The following is a 25,330-nucleotide window of genomic DNA, read 5'->3' as shown; positions in this document are numbered from 1 at the left end:
GTGGTTTCAAACATACTCTAACCCAGAACTGCATTAACCAGTTCATGCATTATGCTCCACACACAACCAGCTTACTCTCACAGAAGACACCTCAAAAAGCAATCAGCATTTTCAAAGGTTTCTTACCTAGTTGTGATGCATCTTATTTTTACTTCCAAAATGATGCTATCAGAAATTCTTAGGCAATGTAAGATTTAATACCCAGATTACATGGGGAAAGCTTGAGGAAATACATGTACTCCACTTCTGCTCATATTAAAATGAACAATGGCAACAAGAGGAAGGGCAGGACGCAGCAAAGTAGCAAAACACAGATACTTTAACGCAACTGGTTAAGTATGGCTTGGGCAATGACAGACAAAACTGAAATTACCTTTTAACAAAGCTAATATTTACCCACTTAAGCAGCTGGCAATATGAGAGATTCATCTCTTTGGGATGCATAAGTTTCCCTTCATTTTGGGAAAGAGCACAGGCTATCATGAGATTAGTTAGTTCCCAAAGATTCACTTCTTACAACTTGTTACAGCTAGCAACCACTGTGACACACAATTGCAAGGCTTCTAATGGTACTTGAGAAGCTGGAAGTATTAATTTTTAAGTGCTCAAAAAAAAAGTTTTATAAATTAAAGTTGTTCTGGTTTTTTATATCCAAAATACACAATAACCAATAAGCAGATTTTATATAGTAACCAGACAATTCAGTGATACAATGTCTAAACCTTGCTTACTACACTCATGAAGCAGTTTACGCTAAACTTGTATAAATCCATAATTACCTCACTAAAGTGAGAGCAAGTTCGTCCCTCTACATGCAATGAGGCCATCAAATTTAAAGAATTCACTAAAACTTAAACAAAAAAATAATTTATAAATGTGAGGTTTTAAAGTTTTTATACAAGGATGCTAAAAAACTACAGAACTGTAACTGCGCAGCTTCTGTTTACTATTAATCTTAAGACTTGGGTGTTTCCTTAATTTGAAAAACAGATCTTTGTCCATCCAGCACAAGACCATGATTCCTAGCATTTCACTAGACATTTTTTACATCTCTTACAACTAATTAACATGGTATTTGTGCTGCTCATGCTTTCAGATTCCATGTTGTTAACGAGTAACACAAAATCAGGCAGTACGCTACCACAAAACCAAAGGGCATCTTGGTGCAGGCTGCCTGCACTATTTGAAGCCATGTATTTCCACCTGGCCAGGCTGGATGGATGGGCTGAGGCCAACTGCATGAGGCTCAACAAGGCCAAGTGCCGGGTCCTGCACTCGGGTCACATCATCCCCAGGCAATGCACCAGGACTTGGGGCAGTGGCTGGAAAGCTGTCTGAAGGAAATCAACTGAGGGTGTTATTTGACAGCCAGCTGAATGTGAGCCAGCAGCATGCACAGGTGGCAAAGAAGGCCAATGGCATCGTGACTTGTGTCAGAAATAGTGTGGCCAGCAGAACTAGGGGAGTGGCTTGTCCTTTTTTCACCTGGCACTGGCGAGGCTTCACTTGGAATACTGAGTTTGGTTTTGGGCACCTCACTACAAGAGGAACACTGAGGTACTGGTGCATGTCCAGAGACAGGCAATGAAGCTGGTGAAGGGTTTGGAGCACAAGTATGAAGGCGCAGCTGAGGGAACTGGGGTTGTTGAGGGAACTGGAGAAAAGGAGGCTGAAAGAAGACCTTATTGCTCTCTACAACAATCTGAAAGGAGGCTGTAGCCAGTGAAGTGTTGGTTTCTTCTCTCAAGTTAACAAGCAACTGAACCAGAATCTGAAGTACTCCCTGAATTTTTCAGATAGCAACAGTGAGCTGAAAAATTTACTTCAAGCCTTTTGTGATGAATGTATTAAGAACTAGACCAGTATGAGCACATTTTTTATATAGAAACCATTTTCTCCATCATTACTTACCTGAAATCCAGCTACTGCAAGGAGTTTGCTTCTGCAATCCATTTGCACATTTTGTACTCTTGGAATTGTAATGGTTGTTAAAGTCTTTACCTTTACTGTTACATTCTCTTTACATTTATTATGAATTTACTATGAATAAAGGCAACCATTATCATGTCAGCCTTAGGAAGTGTTCTGTAGCTAGCAATTATCCTTTAGAGATCAATTATGATCCCAGCTTAAGACTCCAAGTCAATTCTTAGGGGAGATAGTGTACAAATAGACACTGCTAATGGAGCTAGAAAATAAAGGACTTGGGCAGGAAAAAAAAAGAAAAAGCTAATCCCAGCCAGCCAGTACCTTGGCCCCTGGGCTGATAGCTGTGGTGGGCCTAATCCAGGGGCTGGAATAGCTACTGTCATGAAGCTGCAGCAGGGACATCAGAGAACAGGCATGATCCCTACGAAGCGGTCTCTCCAACAGGCCTTTTTTAAAGAATTCTATAAGATCACATGATTTTGATTTAAAATTGATGTTACTGTAAGAACTAAACAGTGCATGCCAGATTGATTCAATGACCTAGCCTGCAGAAGGGTACAGCCTCTACAAGGTGAGCTAACTGGAAAGCTGTCCTAGACATTAAAACAGTTTTTCCAAACAAGCTGAACGAGCGTTAAGCTAATCTGCAGACCAGTTTAAATATGTACAGAAATTGTAAACTAAAATGAGTTCACAGCCTACCTGCAAGACATCTGGAGTCAGTTTTCCATATACACTGAAGTTCTCCAAACCTCATTTAGTTCTTCGCAGGATAAGAACAGTTAATTCATTCAAGAGGCTCTACTGATAGTACACATTCCATATCTAGAACTGAAGGTGGTTATGGACATTAGCAGAGCTCTGAGAATGAATTAAGTCCTTTAATTTCATCTGAGGTCTTTAATCACTATTTTTAGTATAACCTATTAAGGCTTAGTTCAACTTTGTACTTTCAAACCTTAATAAACTAACCCCTTTTCTGCATTTTTTCCAACAGCAAACCTCATTTGATGCAGTACTATCCTTCTCAGTAATGTCAAGCTCACAACCAATCACACCCATCTTTTCTGAAAGAATGACCACAGATGAGGCTTATTACTGCAAAACTGCCATGAAACAGAAATGTATTCAGTTGTAACGAAGTGTTAAGAAAAGTATACCCTGAATTTCAAGATCTTTAGTGAGAAGAGTTGGTTTAGGTTGTTGGTTTGTGTTTGTTCTTGGTCAGAAACCCCCGATGCAGTAATAAGGACAGGCATTTGATATTGTTGTTTATTTCTTTTTAAAAATTAGACAATTCTTAATGTATTATTCCAGCAACATGCTACTAAGCACTCTATACATTCCTTTCTTCAGAATAATTCTAACTAGATCTTGGCAAAGATAAACCGAGTAAAAATTACTCACTTTAATAGTACCAATCAGAGTTAAATCAGCTGAGAACTCCACCCCTGAATCTGACATGCTATTTCTGTGAAATTGGACTGGTCGTCTTCAATACCTTTTGAAAGATAAATATTTCGTTTCTCTATTAGAAACAGTTGTGTGTGTGCATTTTTTCTTCTTATTCAGAATAATAAGATAAAAACTTCCATCGGCATTAAAGGGAGTTTCGACTAGGGTTTCATAAGGCAGGCTTTAAAATAGCGCCTGAACCAGTTCTTCCCCAGAGTTCTTGATTAAAATCTACATACATTCAATAACTATTTTCAGCAACGTAAATTATGTGTCCTCCAAAACGTTTTAATGAAAACCATTTTAATTAAAATGGGTTTGACAGCCTGAATATGCAAAGTCAAACCACAGGATACTAAATACTTTTTGAGATTTCTCTTCATATCTACAAACAAAACTTCCCTCAAACATCCCATGGAGCAGAAACAATTGTGGTAGCAATTAAAAGGCTTCCAGCTGTCAGATTCAAGGTCACTAGTTAAATTACTCAGGCATTTTTACTTGTAGCAAAACCAATCTCTTACAGGCATGTATGGTTTTGTACGTTGTTTCCTAAATTGTTTAGAAGCACACTCTTAAGATTCTCTATTTTACGGTGTTGTGCTTTTTTAATTTATTCATCAGTACTGGTTTTTAGCTGAAAATTATTGTTCAATTTGTACAAATCACCCATGATTTAAACTGTATAATTACATTGCATGTAATTTCACAATTTTATTGGGTAATTAAATGATTCTCTACAGCTTTTTTTATCAAAAAAGCAATATACAATTAATGAATCCCTGTGGGATTCCCCTCCCCCCTTCCCCTGCCAAGCATTGACATTACATATTTAAATACATTGGACCAAATCCTTGGGCATGTCTGATGAGTTGTGCAGAAATCAGACATGCATGCAAAATGGCTCAAAGCTCACCTTTCACAAAGAGCTGGATCCTACTGCAGGGCTATATCCTCATCACAGAGAGAGAGGAAAAAAAAACCCAAGGATGAATGTCTACGTTTTGTACAGATTCAGTGGACCTTCATGCAGGAGGAAAGCCCAGTAGTATACCTCCTTACTTAAATTCTCCAGCATTACTGTGGTATTTCAGGAGTGCATATGGAAAGGGTGTATGGATCTGTATAGCACCAGAGGATTATTCTTAAAATCCTCTCTGGGCAAATTACACTGAATTTAGGGCCAGTTAAGGGCTGGTATTTCCGTTTTCAGTAGCTGTACTATTCTAGAGGATCTAGCCCATATCATCATAGTGCAAATGTAACCTCCTGTATAGATACCTTCTGGTAATAATAAATCAGCATAGCCTTAACAAACAGAGGTACGGTTTTTTAAGGAGGCATGGTACAGTTTACATTTACCTTCTTTCACTGCTGAGTCATCCACTTTTCTGAAAGCATTTTAAAAATAAGATCTCCTTTGACACTATTAAAAAGTAGATGATATTATTTTTTTTTTCTTCAAGTAATAAACTACAGTATAAACTGCTTTTTCCTAAGTAATTTCAGTTTAAAATGGGCTGAAGTTACAGTATTTAATGATCATTTTAGAATGTTAACTAGTTCCCAAACATTTTGTTTGGAACGAGAAAACTGTGACAAAAAAGTTAACCTTGCCTTCCATACTGTTTACAAGCAGTACTTTAGATGTCACCATCACCTGAAGTTCTGTACTAACAGAACACTGTCCTACTGTTGATCAACATTCATCTTCTTTATTCGGTGAAGCAGGGCATCTTTTTCCATTTGGACTTCAGCAAGAGCCATTTTGGCTTTGGCCAGTTCCTGTTTGAGACATTCATTTTCTTCAATAAGCTGAAACGATCGGGTTAGAAAAGAAAAATTGATTACTACTCCTACCTTACCAACAACTTTCTCCATCACAGTAACTTTTAAAATGCTAAGTGCTTCTTGTTGGGGCTGAGTCAATTGCAACTGATTCCCAGTTAATGATTGCAGAACATAGAGAGAGCTGACGCAGCCAGCTTTAAAAGCAGAATACCCCATGTTTTAGCTACATTAGTTCCATTCTCTAGTGGCATGGAAGTGACACAAGGTTCCAACATCTAAGAATGGGTTCCTACCCAGTGGAAAAAACAGCCCAATTGATCATCATCAGTTGAAAATACAGGTATGACATACAGATCAGTAAGGGTCTGATGAAACAACCTAGTCCTTTGCTTTGGCTGTTGTGTTGTACAGGGCTGACGGGGATGATGAGACGGGGGGGACTTGCTCCCTATTCTAACTCAGGATTAGTACCCTGTTTAGAAAGTAGTATTACATTTATTTTCCATGTCAATGAGTAAATTCTTCGTACCTCATTTTTAAGGAAGTCATCTGAATCTCTGTTTGATTTAGAAGGTCTGGGAATTTCACAAGTAGTCTGTGTGGCTTGGTCCTGTGTTTTGTGTCCAACAGGTCCGGTTGCTTGCTGTAACAATGTACTACTTGAATTCTTCATCTTTGAAACATCATTTATTCTTTGATTGTCTGTATCACAGAAAGATCCTTAAGAGAGGTGCCTAGGTTGTCTTATTCAAGTTTGATTCTCATCAGCACAAGATTAAAACCGCCTATACAAATATAGTTGTAATACGAAGTTCATTTACATTTCCCTCCCAACATAAAATTTAAGAATTAAAAAAAATAGTCAGATATCCTTTTGGAGTAAGACAGAAAGGAAAGGAGGCCTGAGAAGAAGCAATATATAGCTTCTAACTTGGAGAAAATGTTCACATTTTTATACTGACCAATACCATCACCACAGAACGTGCATTCTAAGTAGAAGTTTGAGAACTATTAATATTGCTATTAATAGATCTGATCTGGACCTGGAGACAGTATGAGGACTAATTTACATTTGATGACACAGTAAGATAAACCTGCAGGATTAACTTTTTGAATTAGAAAGTAACTTAAATGACTTGGTACTAGAGAAACTTTCTAGTATTTACAACTGAAGTGCACTGAAACATCTATTACAATATACTGCTGTACACCAAGGGAAAAAAATGAGTTCTTAACAGTCTAAAAAATACTATGAGTTCATTTTTTCTTTTTTTAAATACTTCTTTATAAACAACACTTTTCTGTTCAATACTCCCACCCCTCACCACACACAGGTGCAGGGACTCAAAAATGAAGCCCTGTAGATAGCAAATCACTGCAGTGCAGATAGCGTTTGACCCAGGACTTTGAAGTCACTGTACCTGAGCAGCCCGTGAGATCAAAGCACTTCAGCAAAAAAGAGAAAATGTGAGCTGAAAGAAACCTTAAAACTAAGTATTTTCTCACTAAATTATTATTTCTTCTAAGATTCTGTGAGTCTGTGTGTGTTTAGTTTAAAAAAGATGACCAAAATGTATTGAACATCTTTAAACACTTGAACAAAGTATTAGATAACATGGAGAAATTAAAATACAAGCAAACCATGTCACAGCATACCTCCCAGCAGTCTGGTCCACCTTTGCTACACCTTCCCATTAGGCAGGTGAAGGGGGCATTAAGATCACTCTGTAGGCTCCTCGAGTCATACAATACATTGTATGTTGTTGGATTAATATGTCCAGGACCCACATGAAAGATGGGTGCACCCTCTGAAATTTTGCAAACAAGATCAATCTGAAGGGTGGCTGATGCACTGAGTGTAAGGCTGTTTTTCAGAGGGACCTGGACATGCTGGAGAAATGGGCTGAATGGAGTCTCATGAAGTTCGGCTGAAGCCAGTGTGAAATCCTGCAGGTGGGAGAAAGCAACCTCTTGCTCCACTCCAGGTTGGGGACCAAGTGGACAGAAAGCAACATTGCGGGAAACCATCTGTAGGCCTTGGTCAATAAGAAGATTTATCATGATTTAGCAGTGAGCTCCTGCAACAAAGACCAAGCAAGTGCAGGCTGTACTAGCAAGGGCAGAGCTCTTTACTCAGCACCAGTGAGTTGCAGGATCCAGTTTTGGATTCCCTAGTGTGAGAAAAACAGACAGCAGAGGACCACCAAGATAATCATGGCCAGGAGCACATGATGTACAAGTATGAGGGGCTCAAAGAAATGCACTTTTCAAACCTGCAGATGAGAAGGCTACAGGGTGATGTTAATACTGCCTTTGCCTACATCTAATGGGAGAGTATAGAGAAGATGGACCAGATTTACCTGAGGCAAGGCAAGTGCTCAAGCATCTGCCTTGAGGTGGCAGGACAGAAGGCAATAGACAAGCTGCAAAGGAAATTACAAATAGACTTCACCAAAAAAATTAAACCTAAGTGTGGTCAAACACTAGAACAGATTACTTAGGGCAGGTTATGGTATTGCCTTTTTGATGCTCAAAACGTGACTGGACAGGGCATTGAGAAACTTGATCTAATTTGCTCCTGCCTTGAGCAAGGAGTAGGGCCAGATGACCTCTGTAGGCCTCTTTCCAACCTCAACTGCATCATGACTCTGACATATTTGTGAAAGACAACAGTAAAGTTCCAGCTCTAAATTTATTGCATTGTTATGAGTATTTAGTATTTGCCCATAGATGTAGAAAAAAACCCATTTAAGCCTATACATGTTCTGTGAAAAGTACAAAGTTAAATGGCTGTTTGAAATACAAGTCTCAGTATAATCTCAGCCTTGGGCTGTCAGGACACCACTCTAACATGGAGAATTGAATACTGCTACTTGTACTCCCCAAATAGTCTTTTGTTTTACAATATTGTCTATCACTACCCACAGCACAAAACCACAAAGTCAACAGGTAACCACCTTGGTAACCTGTAAAGAAAGGCAATTGTTTGGTTTGGTTTGTAGTCAAAAGAATCTCAAACTTATCCTGAAGTGATATGCACTGATGAAGTTACGTGCATATTTTTATTTCTTTCAGATTGATTTGGCTGTAATTGTTATCACAACCAAAACACTACTCAAAAAGGTAATCTTCTTCTATGTGACTACACTTAGGAATTAAGGTACATGGCAACACAACTTACACAAATCATCATTGGTTATCTTTTCATTTTTAGCAACATGTCTGCACAAAGGAAAAAAGCGATATTAATAATAATTACATTATATTATCGAGATATCAAGGTGCAGGAACATACAAACCTCTAATGAGAAAAGAGCCATCATCATTTCTTTCTATCCAGAGGATGTCAATATGTAGTTTTATGGGGACCAGCTCAGACGCCTTGAGATTTTCACGTGGACTGTCGTCCTAAAAAATACAAGTATTCAAAATTGAGTTTACCAGGGAACTGAAAGTAACTAATTCAGATGTTCAATTAAACACAGGCAGATTTAATGAAATTTGCAAGGGAACATTTCAGAAAAGAATTTTCTAATGGGATCTCCACTAAACTTTTGCTCTGTTTTTTTTTTCCCCGGGGATCATATTAAAGGCCCAGATTTATCCCTGAAGTTAAGTCTGCTGAACTCAATTTATGTAGTTTGACTAAAATACTTCAAAGTACTTTTACAGACATCTCAATAAGATTATATCCCAACTCCAGACAGTCTTTAGCTCAGGAGCTCTCAGAGATAAGAAGCCTGCACTATGCAGTATCTGATTCTCCCTTGAAGTGTCTAAGGAGTGAATGGGTGCAGCTATCACTCTCTTGAGCGGATTTTGTCTTTTTAGACTTTAGTGTGGGATGACACCACTGCAGTTCAGTTACATTACTGTACTCAGCAGAAAAGAAACTTCACAAATTACTTGTTTTGGGGTCTCCCCAGGAAGTCTTTATAGTTCATTAGCCCTGCCATGCAGAATAATGTAGCCAGTGTAATCAGAAAATACATGTACGACAATTAAGCATGTAGCAAGAAAGCTGTTGAGATATAACTGCCAAAATGTTTTGAAACTGCATTGAGATTGCAGTAGAAATTCAAAACATAAACTAACCTTTCTTAAATTCCTCTCTCTCTCCCCAAAACACACAGCATCAAGTCTCAGGAAGAACAAATAGAAAAATATACTGGACAGAAAAGGCACTGTGGCATAAATTTGAACCATATCCTCTCGCTCTTGATTGCCCAACAACTCCATTGAAATGAATCATTTGTATGTCAATGTTGCAGTTTGTCAACCATCACAAGTTTCTTTGTTGTGACTTGTGGGCATTGCTGGGCGAGCACTTCAGCGCTTTCTCTGCCAAGTAGATTCTTATTGCCACTTTATTGATGTATATTCCCCACTTCAAACAGCTGCCTTCTAGAGAACATTTTGCTTAAGTCTGCCTTCTTGCCAATAAACCAGCACGATTCTGGTTTTAAATTTCAATGACTATATGTTAAGACTTTCCTTTTGAGGCAATACTGATGTACTTCCACTAGAACACCATAGAGTAAAGAGTTGCCCTTCCAGTCAAGAATGATCTTAGTTTATATGGGTGATTATTTTGAAATTAATTTCCAAAGCAATGTTATAATTACCTCTACATTTATTTGATTTTTTGTTGTCATCCTTCCACTACACCCATAAAAGGTGTCCTTACCTTCATTTGCAATGGCTGTACAGTACAGAACTCAGCACAGAAGCATAGAATGGTAGGGGTTGGAAGTGACCTCTAGAGATCATGTCATCCAGTCCCTCCCATCTCCTTTAAATGTGTGAAAAAAAATCCTCTAGGAGACTCAAACAGGAGTGCTCTCTTAACATTACTATTTTAAGCTACGGTGGTAAAAAAAGCTTCCATTATTTAGTATCTGTTTCTAGGTAGGGCAGAACATGAAATCTGGTTCTAAGGAACAGTATTCAAGTGGTTTGAACTGGAACTCCCATAGCCTTTTTCCTAATTCTGTACAGAACTTTCACTGCAAGAACTATCCTTTGAAGTAGGAGGTAGAACTAACCTCTAAAATCTGTTTTGTAATAATTACTATGGTAACCAAAAAAGCCTAATGAGAAACCCCATATTACATCTCCAGAAACTTGGTCTACCTTACTTATAAAACCCAGTCACTGTCACTCTACAAAAGAGACTGGGAGAGGAGGAAAAAGGTATAAATATTAATTCATATAAATAGCTTGGTCATGCAGAGAATTCCTCCCTTGGCACACCACAAAACTAACTACATCTATGGATTTTTAAGTTGTTTTAGTGTTATCTAAAGACCTTCCAGGGTACAACAGCAGCTTCTTTGAAGTTAACAGTACCCAGATTACTACTTTATCACTGAGGAAACAAGAACACAATTTCTTTAGAGCGGCCAAATAGCTCATGGTTAACGCACTTTTAAATTAATCCTTGCATTAGAAACTTTTATTTTCATAGGCATCACTTCTGCAACAGTTTCATCTTCTAGGAAGTGCTGAATGTTTGTGAGGGAAGACGTTAGAAATTCAGCGCTGAAGTTCTCGACGTGGCACTGTAGAAAACCGTTTTTTACGGCCAGCAGAGAATGTATGACAGCACTAGGCCCGCTTTCCCATCTCAAACTAATCTCAGGTGATGAATTAACTGGTCCAGCCACAGATTTACAGTCAGAACCTATTGCAAAAAGAAAACAAATTTGCATTAAAATTTTGCAATGTATAAAAGGAAGCGATTCTGATGCAATTACTTCTGTCTCTACTGTACAAGTGATTTTCCAAAAGTACTTTAGAAGCATGTCTTGACAACGGGAAAAACAATTATTTTGCATACTTTTCCACTAACTCCTTCAATTTTAATTCAGAGAAAGTTAATTCACACTCTCAGGAGAGCAGGCTTTCTCTTGGAAAGGTAGAATTCCCTTACTACAGGAATGCAGACAGCAATGCAGTAAGATGGAGAACACAACCACATGGTGCTTCCATTATTTGGATGGCTGTACATTTGAACCTGAAAATCCCCCTAGCATCTTCTTGTTAGTATCAGTGTCCTTAACCAGTAATGACAACTGCAACATTCAACTGAATGATTCTTAAAAGAAAGTAAAAGGTTCAAAGCAACCAGATATTGGGGGCAGGGTGGGGGTCAGTATCCATCTGTGGTATAAAAAAGAGAGTTCACTATCAGAAACAATTACCCCATGGGATCCTCAGATAATTTTGTCACTTTGATAACTCACCTAGAGAAATTGTGTGTGTGAAAAAAAAGCATATTCCTAGCAAATAAACATGCAGGCTAGTCAACTGCTTTAGATCAAGTGCAGTCAGACAGATGCATGGCAAGAGGCGATAACTTTTAGTCAACACTGCGCCAGCCTGAACATAGTACAGGTCTGAAAGCTGTGAAATCAAGTTTCAGTACAGCATGCAGCAGGCACTGCTTGGAGCTGCAGCATCCCAGCAGAGTAATTAAATTGCTTTCCTTCCTGTACATGAATTGGGTTCCTGTATCTTATGATGCCCAGTTGTCACAGATGATTAAGTGCAGCAATAGAGTCAGGATAGATGCACATAGCTATTGGTACTAGAGTTGGGATAGATGAACATATCGTCATCTGGGCTGACAAAGACCAGACCAATAACTGTAAACAAACACAAGAATCTTCAGCCTCTTCTGTGAGCCAGAGTCTCTCCCTTTGCTATCTCTATAAACAGAGGTTTCCACAACACTAACAGCAGTGACTCCATCCTTCAATCCTTCCAATATTTAAAGTGCTAGATCTGACATTTGCCCCACAAAAAACAAACAAACTATACAAAACAAAACCGAAACAACCAACCGAACAAAAAAAGCACGTTGCAACTATCAGATACCTTTTGTGGCTCTAGTCCAGACAGAAGAGAATTAGCTACCAACCGTCCTTGAGACGAAGGGCAACTCTTCAGATGGGAGAACAATGACCACTCTGTCCAATGACTCTCTGCAACTGCTTTGGGAAACTTGGTTTCCCTCAAGGATCTATATTCTTCTCACAAATGCAGAGAAAGGAATGAGGAGTATGTGCCCTAAGTATTTCCAGGGCAGAAAAGAGTGCCTGTGTCACTGCCAGAAGAATCCACCGAAGTGTAGAAAAACAGTAGAAGACCACATATTCAGTCTCCTCCATGAAGCCAAGTCTTGTTATCTTACAGATATCTGAACGGGGCACAAGTTAAGAGGGGAAAGGGTAAAAATTGTATTGAACAATTTGGAAGCTGCTATGAACTGCTGTTACCTTCTCCTCCAAGCATGACAAAGTCTCAGTAAAAGCACTGTCCTTCCCAGAGTACCTCTGCCATACTCCATCCCCTTCCTTTTGTTATTACAAGATCTGATAAAGCTGTGGTCCTGCAGTCAGTCCTGCAGCAAAGCGTACAGCTGCCACATCACCTTCAAACTTATTCCAGCTATTAGGCACACCTTTCCCTTTCTATACCTACTGCATTAACAGTAGGTTTTTAATGGTTATTTCTACCCAGAACATCTCTTTGTAAACTGTATTATGACTTGATCATTCATTGCTTTGCTTAATTCCTTAGTTTACTGGTTACAATTGTTAATTCAGCATTTGAGTGAGTTCTATTAAAGGTTTTGGGGGGGGCTGCTTTTATCATAGACCATAGAATGGCAGAGGCTGGAAGGGACCTTTAGAGATCATCTAGTCCAACTCCCATGCAAGTCACACAGGAACATGTCTACGTGGGTCTTGAAGACCTCCAAGGAAGGAGATTCCATACTCTCCCTGGGCAGCCTGTGCCACGGCTCCTTCACTTGAACAGTGAAATATTTTTTTTTAATGTTTAAAAGGAACTTTTTGTGTTCCAGCTTAATCCCAGCTTACCCCTTGTCCTGTTGCTAGCTACCACTGAAAAAAGGGATGTCCCAACCTTCTGACATCCACCATTTAGATACTTGTAAGTATTAATGAGATCCCCACCTCAGTCTCCTCCAGAATAAACAGCCTCAGTTCCCACAGCCTTTCCTTTTTTTTAAATCAGGATATTATCTTACGCTTTTGCTCCCTGCTTCTTTTAGTTGTATTTTCTTATTTTAGCTCATTTAAATTGTTTCTTTTGATCTAATTCTCAAGTGGTTTTCCAACCCTGATCCTCTGGAATGGTATTTTTTTAAAACTGTTTTCTCCTGTAGTTTTTCTACTAGAATAAAGATGGAAGATGGGGAGCAGCAATGGCTGCAGAAGATTCCTGACTTAGTACAGAAAGCACAGCCCTACAGTAGACAGAAGAAAAGAAGAGAGAGTAAAAGAGGTAAGTTACAGAATGGAATTGACCAGTGATGTATATAAAAAAAAATGTTGTTGTCTCACCCATCCAGACACTCACTAGAAAGATACGAAGTGGAAGTACTTGGAGATTACAATGACATACTAACCTTTTGTCTATAAAATAATTGGCCAGTGCACAAGTCTCTCATAATCAGCTGAACAAGAGGAAGCAGGTTTCAGATCCACATGACAGCAGGAAGGTGGCATGTTTTTACTATTTACTCCCTCTTGTTTTTACAGAGGGTATGACAGATAACAAGAAATCAGTTTGTCTGCTGTATGAACTGAAGGTCAGTCATGATTCTTCCCTGCTGGATCTCTCTTTTGCCTTCAGATGCCTGAATGCACCTGTAACATCACGCAACAGCTGCTCAGGCAGCAGCTTCTGGCAACGCCTCAGCTCACCATTGCAAGTGTTCTTCAGCTAGGGTGTCAGAGGCTGTACGACCGAGAACAGCTTCCTGAAGAAAATCCATGCTGGAAGGCCGGAAATGAACGGCACTTAACAGCTGCTATAGCTATTTCCTGGGAAAGGAGATGAACCAGAAGCAGGAAGCAGGTGCATCAGGGATCTGCCCCAAAAGCCCTGCAGTGCAACAGAGCTGGCAGCCAGCAATCCATGTGGAAGGCTGGCAGAGGGGATAAAAGCCAACTGTGACGTGAACTGGCATGCCAACACATCCTGCCAAGAAAAAAGCCTCACACTATATGAACTAGGCTTTCTGTCTGAGAATGTACATGTACTCATGCCCAAGAACAGCTCTGATAATACACTGGTTGATCTAGTGCAAATATCTGGGCAGAGGCTACACCCTCTGCTCCTATCAAGCTTTAAAAAAAAAAAAAAAAAGCTGTCTTTGCAGCTCATTTTTCCTGACACAGAGTCCACTTTTCTTACACCACAGATTAAACTCAGGGTGTTAATTTAATGTAGGGAAAATCTTGAAGACAATATCCCTTCAAACCAAGGTAAATGTAACCAAAGTATTGTTAGAGGAGGAGGAGAATTCCACTTTCAGAAAATAGCAATGTAATGAAATATACTTGATCTTAAAAGCACAAACTAATGACCAGAATTCAATGCAATGCATTTTTTTCCCCCATGCTATCAGAAATGGTTCCATTTTATTTCCTTCCCTTGAATGTATGACAATTAGGAAAGAAATGAGAGTACATATCTTAAACCAGCATAAAAAGGATGCTATTGTAGTAACGTACAACTGGGTTTGGACTTTAAAGCTAATACAGTGGTTTTATTTACTTAGAACAAATCTTTCTAACTCCAGTTTCACACCACCGAGTTCTTACCAACAGTTCTGTTACAAAGATAGTGTCGAACACTGATATTTCCCAATTGATTTGGTATCACTTGGTTGACCTGTAGGCATATTTCTGTGTCTTCACCTCTGATGTCAATTTCACCATTAACACCAAATATTTGGAACACCACAACAGACATCTGTCAACAAAATACGATAAAGATAAAATAATATGAGATTATAAATTGAATTTACAATGGGTATTTTTTTAAGTTCTGTCTAAACCTTGTCCCACACAAAAGGAAAAGAATCTTTGTAACAACACAAAGTTTTCTCACTTTGTCTTCTTTCCTTTCTGTACCCATTGGCTTGACAGCAGGTCTGTCCAAAAACAGACACTTGTATTTATAACCCTCTAATATCAAGTCAGAACTGGGCAGAAAAGCCATGAAAGTGAGACAGACTTTCCCCACTCTGACAAAGCAACATGTCACCTATGTGAAACCTGAAGTTTTCTAAGGCTACACTCCATCCACATCATAAGCCTAACCAAACATTTGCAGTCCTCCAATCAGACCAGGTGAAAGACAGGCTACGAAACTTTGCACAGCAGTTAGCCCTTTTGCTCTATTAAATTGCAGTATCTTTCCAAATAATCAAAAAAAAAGTATCAGCCAGTTTCAAAAGTCAGCTTTGGTATCAGAAGATGTATGTCCAGCATTACTACTATTTTGGGCCTGATTTTAGAATGACTGTTTAGTTATGTTCTACAAGAAGACAAAACATGCTAATATGCATTTGCCATAACAATCTGAATCAATTCTTGTTTTTCTGTATCATCTAAGTGCACAGACGATTGAAAATTTATTTGAAAGGGACTTTAATGAGCTGCTTTGTTTCAATTTTTTTTAAATGAAGGTGATCCACAAATATTTTAAAGACAAGGCAGAACTACGTGACTAACATTACTAAAAAGGAAAATATGTCAGCAAGCAAACCACGGATTTCAGTAAATTCACTGTCTTTCTTTGGGAACTATCATATACTTTTAGGTTTCCAGTTCATTTCCTTAATTGATACAAGTATATCATTTAAGAAGCACTGACTGATGCAAGGTTCACAGAATTTCAAAGGTTGAAAGGGACCTTGAAGGATCATCTAGTCCAATTCCGCCCTGCCAGAGCAAGACGTCTTAGTGTAGGTCACACAGGAACTTTTCCAGGTGGGTCTTGAATGTCTCCAGAGAAGGAGACTCCACAACCCATCTAGGCAGCCTGTTCCAGTACTTTGTCACCCTCACAATGAAGAAGTTTTTCCTTATGTATCTTTGGAACCTCTTATATTCCAGCTTGTACTCATTGCCCCTTGTCCTATTATTGGACATCAATAAGAGTCCGGCTTCATCCTCCTGACACCTGCCCTTTACATATTTGTAAACATTAATAAGATCATCCCTCAGTCTCAGCAAGGATAACTAGAGAGGCAGATGGAAAAAGCTGGGTGTCTCAGGAAGGAAATCTCTCTCCATGCACCATTCTTATCTTATAATCTTCTCTAAAGACTGGGCATTGTCCTGACACAATCCTGGACAAGAGGCACCCCTGGTCTGCCCCAGGAGGGCAGTTGTTGCGTTCCTGTTTGTTTTTCTACAGGATGCTACTAGCGCTAAGGAAACATCTCCATATGAGAGATGTCAAAGTTATGATGCTTTCTTTTATCTGTCCTTGGTGATGTGAAAAAGCTCAATTTAAGTATTGTATTCAACAGAGCATAAAAGAACATAATGATATTACAAAACATTGCTATGTACGAAAGCAGAAATACTTTCTGACACTGTAAGGTGGTTACTGTCGTTTATCAACAGTGGCTACAGAGGAGGTAACAAGGACAGAGAATGCTCAGTGTAACTTGGATTATAATCTTCATTTGTACTTAATACAAGTGCACTACATCTACAGGCTTAAATAATGCACTAACAAAAGCTTACGAAACTACTTGAAAATCACCTCTAAAAGTATTCATTTTAGCTCTATTTTAAGGTTTAATTTACTGAAGCACGTATTCTGATGGAATTCAATGATATTACCATTTCTTCACTAGTCTCATGGGCATTCTCTGACGCAGCACTCATGGCATCTGGAGACGATCCATCACAATTTTCAATCACTGTGTCTCCTTCATGGGCATTTTCTGATGGGCTTTGATAGTTTGTGGCTGTAATACCTTCCGTATATACATCAGAAAAAACGCAAAGTTAGCATAGCATAACCTGAATCACTCCTGTAGTAAGAATAACGTCAGTGTGTTACTGTATGCATACATTAACTCATTTTTTAAGATGAGTTGAATGGCTTATAAAACAAATATTTACAACTGAACTGCCAAATCCACTCCTCTTACAGAGAGTTCAAAAGTTCTCAATGCTATGCAAGTAAGGTAGGATATAGTGATAAAATCAAAATGGCACTCTACATGCACTGTTTAAATAATTGGGAAGGGCCTTTTCAGTCTTCCAAATCAAATATAAAACTGATCCAGCAGAGGAAAAAAAAGTTAAAGATTCCAAGCCATGTACCTAAAACACTGCACAGTCCCTTTAGAGCAAATATTTGTGGTTTTATGTTTAGAGAAATAAGTTATCTATTTTTGTTGGGAGTCTCATTGCAGTAGTGTTTCCTAGTCAACTAGAAAGTATGCACACTTAACCTGTAGTTAAATGCCATTTAACAAGCTAAAAAGACATATAAAGGTTATTTAAAATGGAAAATGTATTTTATGGCATACATCCACATAAGCTCCTGCAGAAATACTCCTACAATCCACATACACCACAGGTTTGCAAGTGAAGTGTTCCCCTCATGATTGCTTTAGATAGAAAAAAATACTGTCATTCTTTATTCACAGCAGAATTTATCAGAGAAGTACCCATACAGTCTTCTTATCATATTTCCTGATAGAATATAATTTCATCAGTTTTGCGAGAGAGCTACTAAATCATTACAATTGCCTAAGCCCATGATACTATGGACTATACAGACGTAATTCCCTACGCCTGAATCTCTCTCAGGTTGGAGCAAACGCTTATGTATAGATGAGCAAACATTAGACAAACACCTTCTGTTAGATAGTCAATAGCTAGGAGCTGCTCCAGAAGGAACAAGTTGCAAGTGGAATACCAAATCTATCTTCTTGGTAATGAACACAGTGAGTATTGGTGAAAATCCATTTCTTTTTCATCTACTTTTACAATTAAAGCTTCAAGCACGACACTGACTCAGGGTACAAACCTGGGAACACTTGCAGTCAAAACAAATGACTTTAAGTAAGCAGGGAACAGTTCTGCTTAATTCAGAGCTGCAACACAGCACTTGATGCTTTTGCTCTCCTCAAGAGATGAAAATTAAGTAGCATTTAATTAAGTAGGATTACTTAAGTACCCACCTTATTGCTTTCCATTGAAGTGATGTGCTGTGAATATAGTTGATACTACTGACTGGAGAAGCTGATACAAAGAGTGCTGTAAAGTACCCAGAATTTGCTGCACTACAATTCTTTTAACTATTATTTTATCAATAAAAAACAACATTTTCATGTATTGCTTAAAAATATTTGTTAAATCTACTTACCTTTCTCCAGAAAGCTTTGGCTGTCACTTCCATCACTCTCTATCAAATGATCCTCTAGCATCATACTATCAATAGAGATGGTATCAAGAGAGACTTGAGATGGACTTTTCTTCATATTCTTGTAAGAAACAGAGAATGCAGGGAGGTTGGACGGGCAGCGTTCCTTAGGCTTTGCACTTTTTAAATATAAAGATATTAGGAAATTATTATTTTGTATTAAAGGAATTGCACAGAAGTTACTTTCTGAAATTTCCTCTAAGGCAGTCAAGATATAAAAGAAAGAATCTGATTATTCTATAATTCTTTGGCAAGAAAAAGAGGCAAGAACAGAAACAACATGCATTCCTGTAGATACTTGTGTCAATTTTTTACAATACATATTTCACAACATTGAAACTGAGAGCAAATAGCTTAAATCAATTAACTAGCAGTTCATTTTAGCATTCACTGAATGCTGGATACTTATCCACTTTACATGCTTATAAAATTTTAATCTACTAGATATTTACTACAATTATGTGGCCAAGAAGGTGGATAAATATTTTCAAATAGTAGGAAAATTGGTTTATCATTAAATCTTCTGTACCTTGACGAAGACTGGGATGCAAACATTCTAACTGAAGTCACTTTGTCTTTGTTGATTTCAAGTTCTTCAGGTTCCAAGGCCGTTTCTGTTTCCAAGTCAGCGACTTGATTAGGATAGCCTTCAGTTGTGCCTTCCTGCTCATTTAACTTGTTTGAGAAAGTGTTTTTGTCATCCTCTTTATCAATGAAAAATTCAGTGGAATCTTCTCTTTTATTTAAAATGGACGCTGAATCCCTAGGAAGCAAACTACTTTTTTCACTTAAGGGTCCACAGACCTCCTCTGAATCACTTCTACTAAAAAGTCCACTGCTTCCTCCTTCACTTGTATCTCCCAAACCTTTATCTGAGGCATCATCTGAAAATGATGTTCCTTTCTGAAAATCAGGATTACTGTCTGATTTAAACAAAAGAGGATCTATTAAAATTCCTTTATTAAATTCAGCATTCAGAGGCTTGCAGTTATTTACATAATCAAAATTACTAATACCAGCTTGCACTATCTTATTGCCAACTAATTTACTCTCTGAAGGAAGAGCTTCCCCATTTCCCAAAGGGGAGATTTCGGATCCCAGAGGACTTCCTTCTTCCACAACTGGAGACTTGCAAGGGTTTCCCTGAGTCACTGGATGAAGCAGCAAGGCCAGTTCTGCACTTTTCAGCAGGATCCCAATGCAGACATCTGTTTGCTTTGCAGGTTCTCCTGTTACTGCTTCTACATCATTCCTTAAGTTTTCCAGGAGTAATACAAGAGAATCATGGAGAAGCAGTAAAAAAATGTACTGGTAATGATTGATCTGCATGCTTACATGCTTCTGAACATGGACAAGAACATGTACATCTGCATCAGAGGAAGAGCTTTCGGCAACCACTCCTGAAGTGTCTGACATTTGAACACCATTGGTCAAGGACTCCATCTCACTGCTGTAATACTCCTTTAGAAGTTTCTTACGTTGCAGCCTATTAGCAAGATCGCTAGACTCACTTTTTGGAATGTTCAAGGCTGCCTCATTATGTGATAAAAGCTCTTTTTGTGATTTTGCAAATCTTACTGGCTGGCAAATCCAAAGTGAAAGTGGGAACGAGTCCACAAAGCTTATTGGTCGGCCTTTCCCACTTTTCGTTCCTTCATAATCCATCCAAAATTGGGAAAAATGCAACGCCCAAACATCAGTAGCTGCAGATGTCTTCAAGGCATATTTATTCAATTTTGGGATGATATAACCTTTATAAACATCATGCATTTTAGTATCTTGTTCATGAGCATGTCTCTGGAAGATTGGATGCAAAAGATTAAAATTCTTCTGAGACTTAGGAAAAGTAGTGAAAGTTCTACTGAAAAATTCACAGTCTTTGAAGTTCTGAAACAAAGCTTCCAGATCAGAGTGTCTACAGTTTGGCGAGTATCTTGTATTTGTAGCAATCATCTCTGAACTTTGAATGGAAAGTGCACGCGGCTGGTCTTTATGAATTTCAGGTTTGTTTTCACATGGGATAATAAACTGCAAGAGAGAAATATTTTTTGTCTATCTAGAAGTATCTTGAATAAGAATGCATCCAATTAAAGAAACAAGCCATGACAGCTAAAATAAAGGAAAATAATAATAGAATCATTACTGCTGGAAAATATCTTTAAGATCATTGAGTCCAACCACTAATCTCACATTACCCAACCCAAGTACAGTAACACAGAGGAGCGATAAGTTCAGCTCAAAGATTATCATTTATGTATTCTCTCATTTTTAAGAAGCGTGCTGTGGCATCTAAAACTCAATCTTTGTACAAAAACCTAAGGGTCTCAGGCTTTTCTTGTATGAAGGATTTAGACTTAGGTCAGCTATATTAGGATGAAGCACCTCAATTCCTCAACTCAGAAACAGCTTGGCAGAAAGCTTCTTCAAGCACCCCAAGTATTTACAGCTTTGAACTCCAAACTCCAATTCTTCATTTTTAAGTTTGATCTGTTGAACAGCGTTTTTTCACTACACTGAATACTACAGTATTTTATTTCTATGCTGATACAAGGAAACAATTAAATGTGCTGACATAGCTAATGGTAGAACGTAAAAGTTTTTAGTGACCATTATCTGATAATCATAACAGTATTTTTTCATCTATAAAATAAAAATATACTCCAACTCCTAAAGCCAAACAAAACAATTCAGGATACTGGATTCACCTTGTATATCTTTACTGTAAGTTTTAAAGGAAATATATATCTATATATTTTTTATGCCAAATCCTGTATCTGATGTCATTAATATGGATCTTGGCCACATTAGTTTTGCTAGTATCAGTGACACTACCTTCATAACATCTCCACGCTGAATCCAGAAAGATCAGAGTAAAACATCATCCTAAAGACACTTAAAAGATGGGAGTGATGACGCTTCTTCATGTAAATAAAAAGACTTAGAAAAAAAATAATCAAATATGCAACTATATAATAATTATCTGTATGCTAACATCAAGCACACCAATAATAAAATATTCACAATAATTAACTATATCATATGTAAACATCAAGTACATCAATAACAATTGATGGAGTCATAATTTGCTAGAGTCAAAATAATACAGTTAATATTTTATGAAAGAATTAATATGGATCAAGATTTGAGACATTTAAGAACACTTTTATCTTCTCTTGTTTTAGTGGCTATTCACACACAGTAATTCAGTATTAGATCAGTCTATAGTTGACTGGTTGTTAGTTCTCAATAATTGTTTTCATTCAGAACAAACCATATCCTTCTGAAGTTCCATCAAATGTGCACCAAGAGCCTTAGGAAGATAACCATTTCTCCATATGCTGACATTTTAGAACACTTGAAACCTCTCCTGTGGGCAACACTAAGACAAGGTTTTGTATACCTCAACCTTGGAAACCAATGCCTCGTGCAAATTGGGGGAAGGGGAAATTACTCTCCTCGATAAGCGTCATTCAAAGACAAGCGAAGCAAAAACCTGATGTTCAGCTGCAATAACAAGCACCACTCCCCTGGAATAAACATAAAGAGAACTTACAGCCAAGGGACAGCTTGAAACAAACAGTGGTGCGAATGTGGCTTTGAGAAGGAAATAAACCTTCAAATAAACTTACTTTACTCCAGGTATTCACTAACAATAGGAAAGACTGTTATTTGAAATGCTGGAGAGAGTCCAGCGCAGGGCCACAAAGATAATTAAGGGAGTGGAGCATCTCCCTTATGATGAAAGGCTGAAGGAGCTGGGGCTCTTCAGCTTGGAGGAGACTGAGGAATGATTTTATTAATGTTTACAAATACATAACAAGCGGGTGTCAGGAGGATGGAGCCAGGCTTTTCTCGATGTCCAACCATAGGACAAAGGGCAACGAGTACAAGCTGGAACATAAGAAGAACCTCACTGTGAAGGTGAGGGAGCACTGGAACGGGCTGCCCAGATGGGTTGTGCAGTCTCCTTCTCTGGAGACATTCAAAACCCACCTGGAAAAGTTCCTGTGTGACCTACTCTAGGAGGTCCTGCTCTGGCAGGGAGGTTGGACTAGATGATCTTTCGAGGTCCATTCCAGCCCTTAAGAGTCTGTGATTCTGTGAGAGAGTTTGGTATACTACCACCAGAGGAACAAGACAGGTCTCTTGCATCAATATAGAGTGCAAATAGGATTTTTTTTCCTAGTTATTTTTACTTCAGTGCTCAATTATTTTTCTTCTGCTATGTCAGCTTCACTGAACACAGTAAAATAATTTGTTAATATTTTCATTCAGGTTTACAATACAAAATCAAAATACCCTTAGGACACAGATTAAGTAATGTGGAAGACAGAAGTCTGGCTTCAAACCATATTCTGCCTCGTTCTTCAGAGCTGCATTGCTTATTGCATGAGTGGCTTGTTCATCTATTTGTCCATTTATTCCTTAAGCTGCTTTGATATCAACTTTTAGAATAAGGGAAAAAGTATTTTTTTCCAAGGAACAACAAAACCTCTACTCAATGACAGCGTACCTTTAACATTAGTCCATCAACTCTAACATCAACATGTTCATCTGATTTTGAATTGTCATTTAACTTGTACATGGCCATAAACTGAATAAGACTCTGTTTCAAATCCAACACAAACTGATTTAGCCAAAGAATACTTCTCTCATCCAGGGTGAACTGCAAAGCATTCAGCTGGCCATACAAATTGGGACATGGAACTGAAAGATAAAACAAAAAATCATGAAAATAAGTAAAACATTTAGGAGGTTGTCTTGTTTCCTTGGGTTTAAAAAAAAAATAAATAAGCATAGACTTACATTTCCACCAGTGTTTTACACCTGAGAAAGAATGGAAACCCATTTTTTTGACTAAATTGTTAGGGGATACCGAAACTGACACTTCCTTCCCTCACTCCAAGCAAGTAACTGAATGTAAAAGATCATATTGAAATAAAATGAAGTCAGAGAGGAAGAGAATGTCCTCAATATAGAGAAAGGGCAAGACCAAGGAGATTTGCTGTCCTCAAGTCCCATCCCCAAGAAGTCCACTGACATTTCTGTATATAAAACAGGGCCAGTCCCATAATATGTTAAGAAAAATAACTCCAGCAGATCTCTGTGGCATCTTAGATACCACTGTAGTAGTACAAATTTTTTTATGTAGTCACTGACTTTCTTTATGCAGTCAGACAGTGGAACTGCAGAAACAATACATTTTCGTTGGGAGAAAGAATAACTTATGTGTCAGTAAAAAAGGTGTGTTTTCAGATTCAAACCCCACGTTCATATAAAACTGTATTTATAGTAGTTTGCCAGGAGCAAGCACTGTGGAAATGGAGCAGTGCTCTGCTCTTTCCGCTTTAGAAAGTCACTACCTGTTTTCAGTTGTCAACCTGTAATCAGTATTAAGCTCCATAAAGGGTGAAAGTACCACACAAAATTCATTGTTCAGTACAAAAAAGAAAAAAAAAAAAAGTCTTACTGGGAAAATCCTTTCCATCTGGGTAGTAATATTCAGTGAATTCAATATGAATAGCTGGCATTTCTGGTGGAAGATAAAGAGACTTTTTATTGCAAGAGATGAGAGCTTTAGGGGAAGAACGGCACTGGTCTGCTGTTGAAACCTGCAAAAGATAAAAGATTATTTCATTAATACATTACATTCTTATGAATCCTTATGCATTTGTAGCTGCAAGGCACTGCCCCTAGTAGGTAACATTCAACTGCTGTCAGATGTGGATCCCCAACTACACAAAGTGCTGACAGTGAGAAACATCTAGTTGCCTTGTAGTAGAAGCAATCCATGTAGTACAGCTTCACAAGAACACTGTAGTGTATTAATGGCACCATTAATAACCCTCCCTTCCTGTGAGGCAGGAGATAGCAGGACGCTTTCAAAGGCATTCAGTAGAAGCCTCCTACCTGATATCTTTATTACAAGCACTACAGCTCTTCTATAAGCAATTACGATAGGATGTGGCATATTTGCATACTATTTGTCTAAAAGGATCCCGTATCTAGATGATAAGGGATAGATAAGCTATTCAGGTTTAACACACAAGTGTTAGGAAGTCCTTGTACCGTAATAAGGACAGATGCCAGGACACGGGCCAACTCTTGACCATATACTGCTAAGCAAGGTGGTCAGCATGCACCTGGCTGAGACATCTATGCTTGGCTATGCCCAAGGGCCTACTTCACAGGGGAATCAAGGCACTATAAAACAGTAATCTTCCCTTGCCGTTTCCTTCTGATGTAAACTATGAAACAAGAGATCACTTTTTAATATACATTTGACCTTAACTTTCTCGGAACCCTAGTTTAAGAAGTGTGCTGTCAAAACAAAGTTCTTTCATCCAACACTTAGTAGGTCAGATCGCTAGACTGAAATTAGCCAACGTATTAATATAGAATACATAATGAAGTCTAATTGTATTAGTTTCACTGGAAATAATGAGTATATAACCTTTATAAGTCCACCTCACTCTATGTATCTGGTTTCAATCTGTTAACACCTCTGTATTAACACATAAAAACTCAAGTAATAATCTAATTAGAAAATCAGCTTTTTGTAAGTTGTATAGAAATATTGACAATTTTTTAAAATTGAAAATGTATTTGTGTAGGGAGGAGGAGACAAGCATCTGGAGAGCAGAAGGCAAATGAAAACACTGACGGTACAAAATGATATTAAACCCAGAGGAAGGGTCCTGGCAAGCAAGCTGCAACCTCCCACTGTACCAGAAGCAATATGGCAAAAAAAGCACTGAAAACTGGAACAAGAGGAAGCAGAAGTCACAATGACTAAGGGCACACATTAATCATTTCTGTTAGGACTTGAAATTTAGAGCAGATCTTTCTATATCCCTTCTGCCTTAGAGATTGACCAAAGTCA

The 25,330-nt window shown here is 38.2% G+C and overlaps 1 protein-coding gene across 5 annotated transcripts in view; it reads right to left on the bottom strand.

Annotated features, from left to right (window-relative positions):
* Positions 1-3,187: 3,187 nt before the first annotated feature.
* BLTP3B (bridge-like lipid transfer protein family member 3B) overlaps positions 3,188-25,330 on the bottom strand; it is a 57,929-nt gene continuing 35,786 nt past the window's right edge. For all 5 annotated transcript variants that reach the window (XM_062015027.1, XM_062015033.1, XM_062015012.1 and 2 more), the window contains 10 exons: positions 23,918-24,059; positions 22,961-23,154; positions 18,977-20,475; positions 18,391-18,566; positions 16,851-16,987; positions 14,814-14,964; positions 10,602-10,858; positions 8,475-8,583; positions 5,705-5,877; positions 3,188-5,199 (listed from right to left, as the gene is read on the bottom strand). In XM_062015027.1, coding sequence (XP_061871011.1) covers positions 5,074-5,199; positions 5,705-5,877; positions 8,475-8,583; positions 10,602-10,858; positions 14,814-14,964; positions 16,851-16,987; positions 18,391-18,566; positions 18,977-20,475; positions 22,961-23,154; positions 23,918-24,059 — 2,964 coding nt within the window. In that variant the 3' untranslated portion in view covers positions 3,188-5,073. The remainder of the gene's footprint in view (positions 5,200-5,704; positions 5,878-8,474; positions 8,584-10,601; positions 10,859-14,813; positions 14,965-16,850; positions 16,988-18,390; positions 18,567-18,976; positions 20,476-22,960; positions 23,155-23,917; positions 24,060-25,330) is intronic.

This window comes from Colius striatus, chromosome 1 (genome assembly GCF_028858725.1).
Source record: "Colius striatus isolate bColStr4 chromosome 1, bColStr4.1.hap1, whole genome shotgun sequence".
Classification (NCBI taxonomy): Eukaryota; Metazoa; Chordata; class Aves; order Coliiformes; family Coliidae; genus Colius; species Colius striatus.
This window is presented reverse-complemented; position numbering and strand designations above follow the sequence as displayed.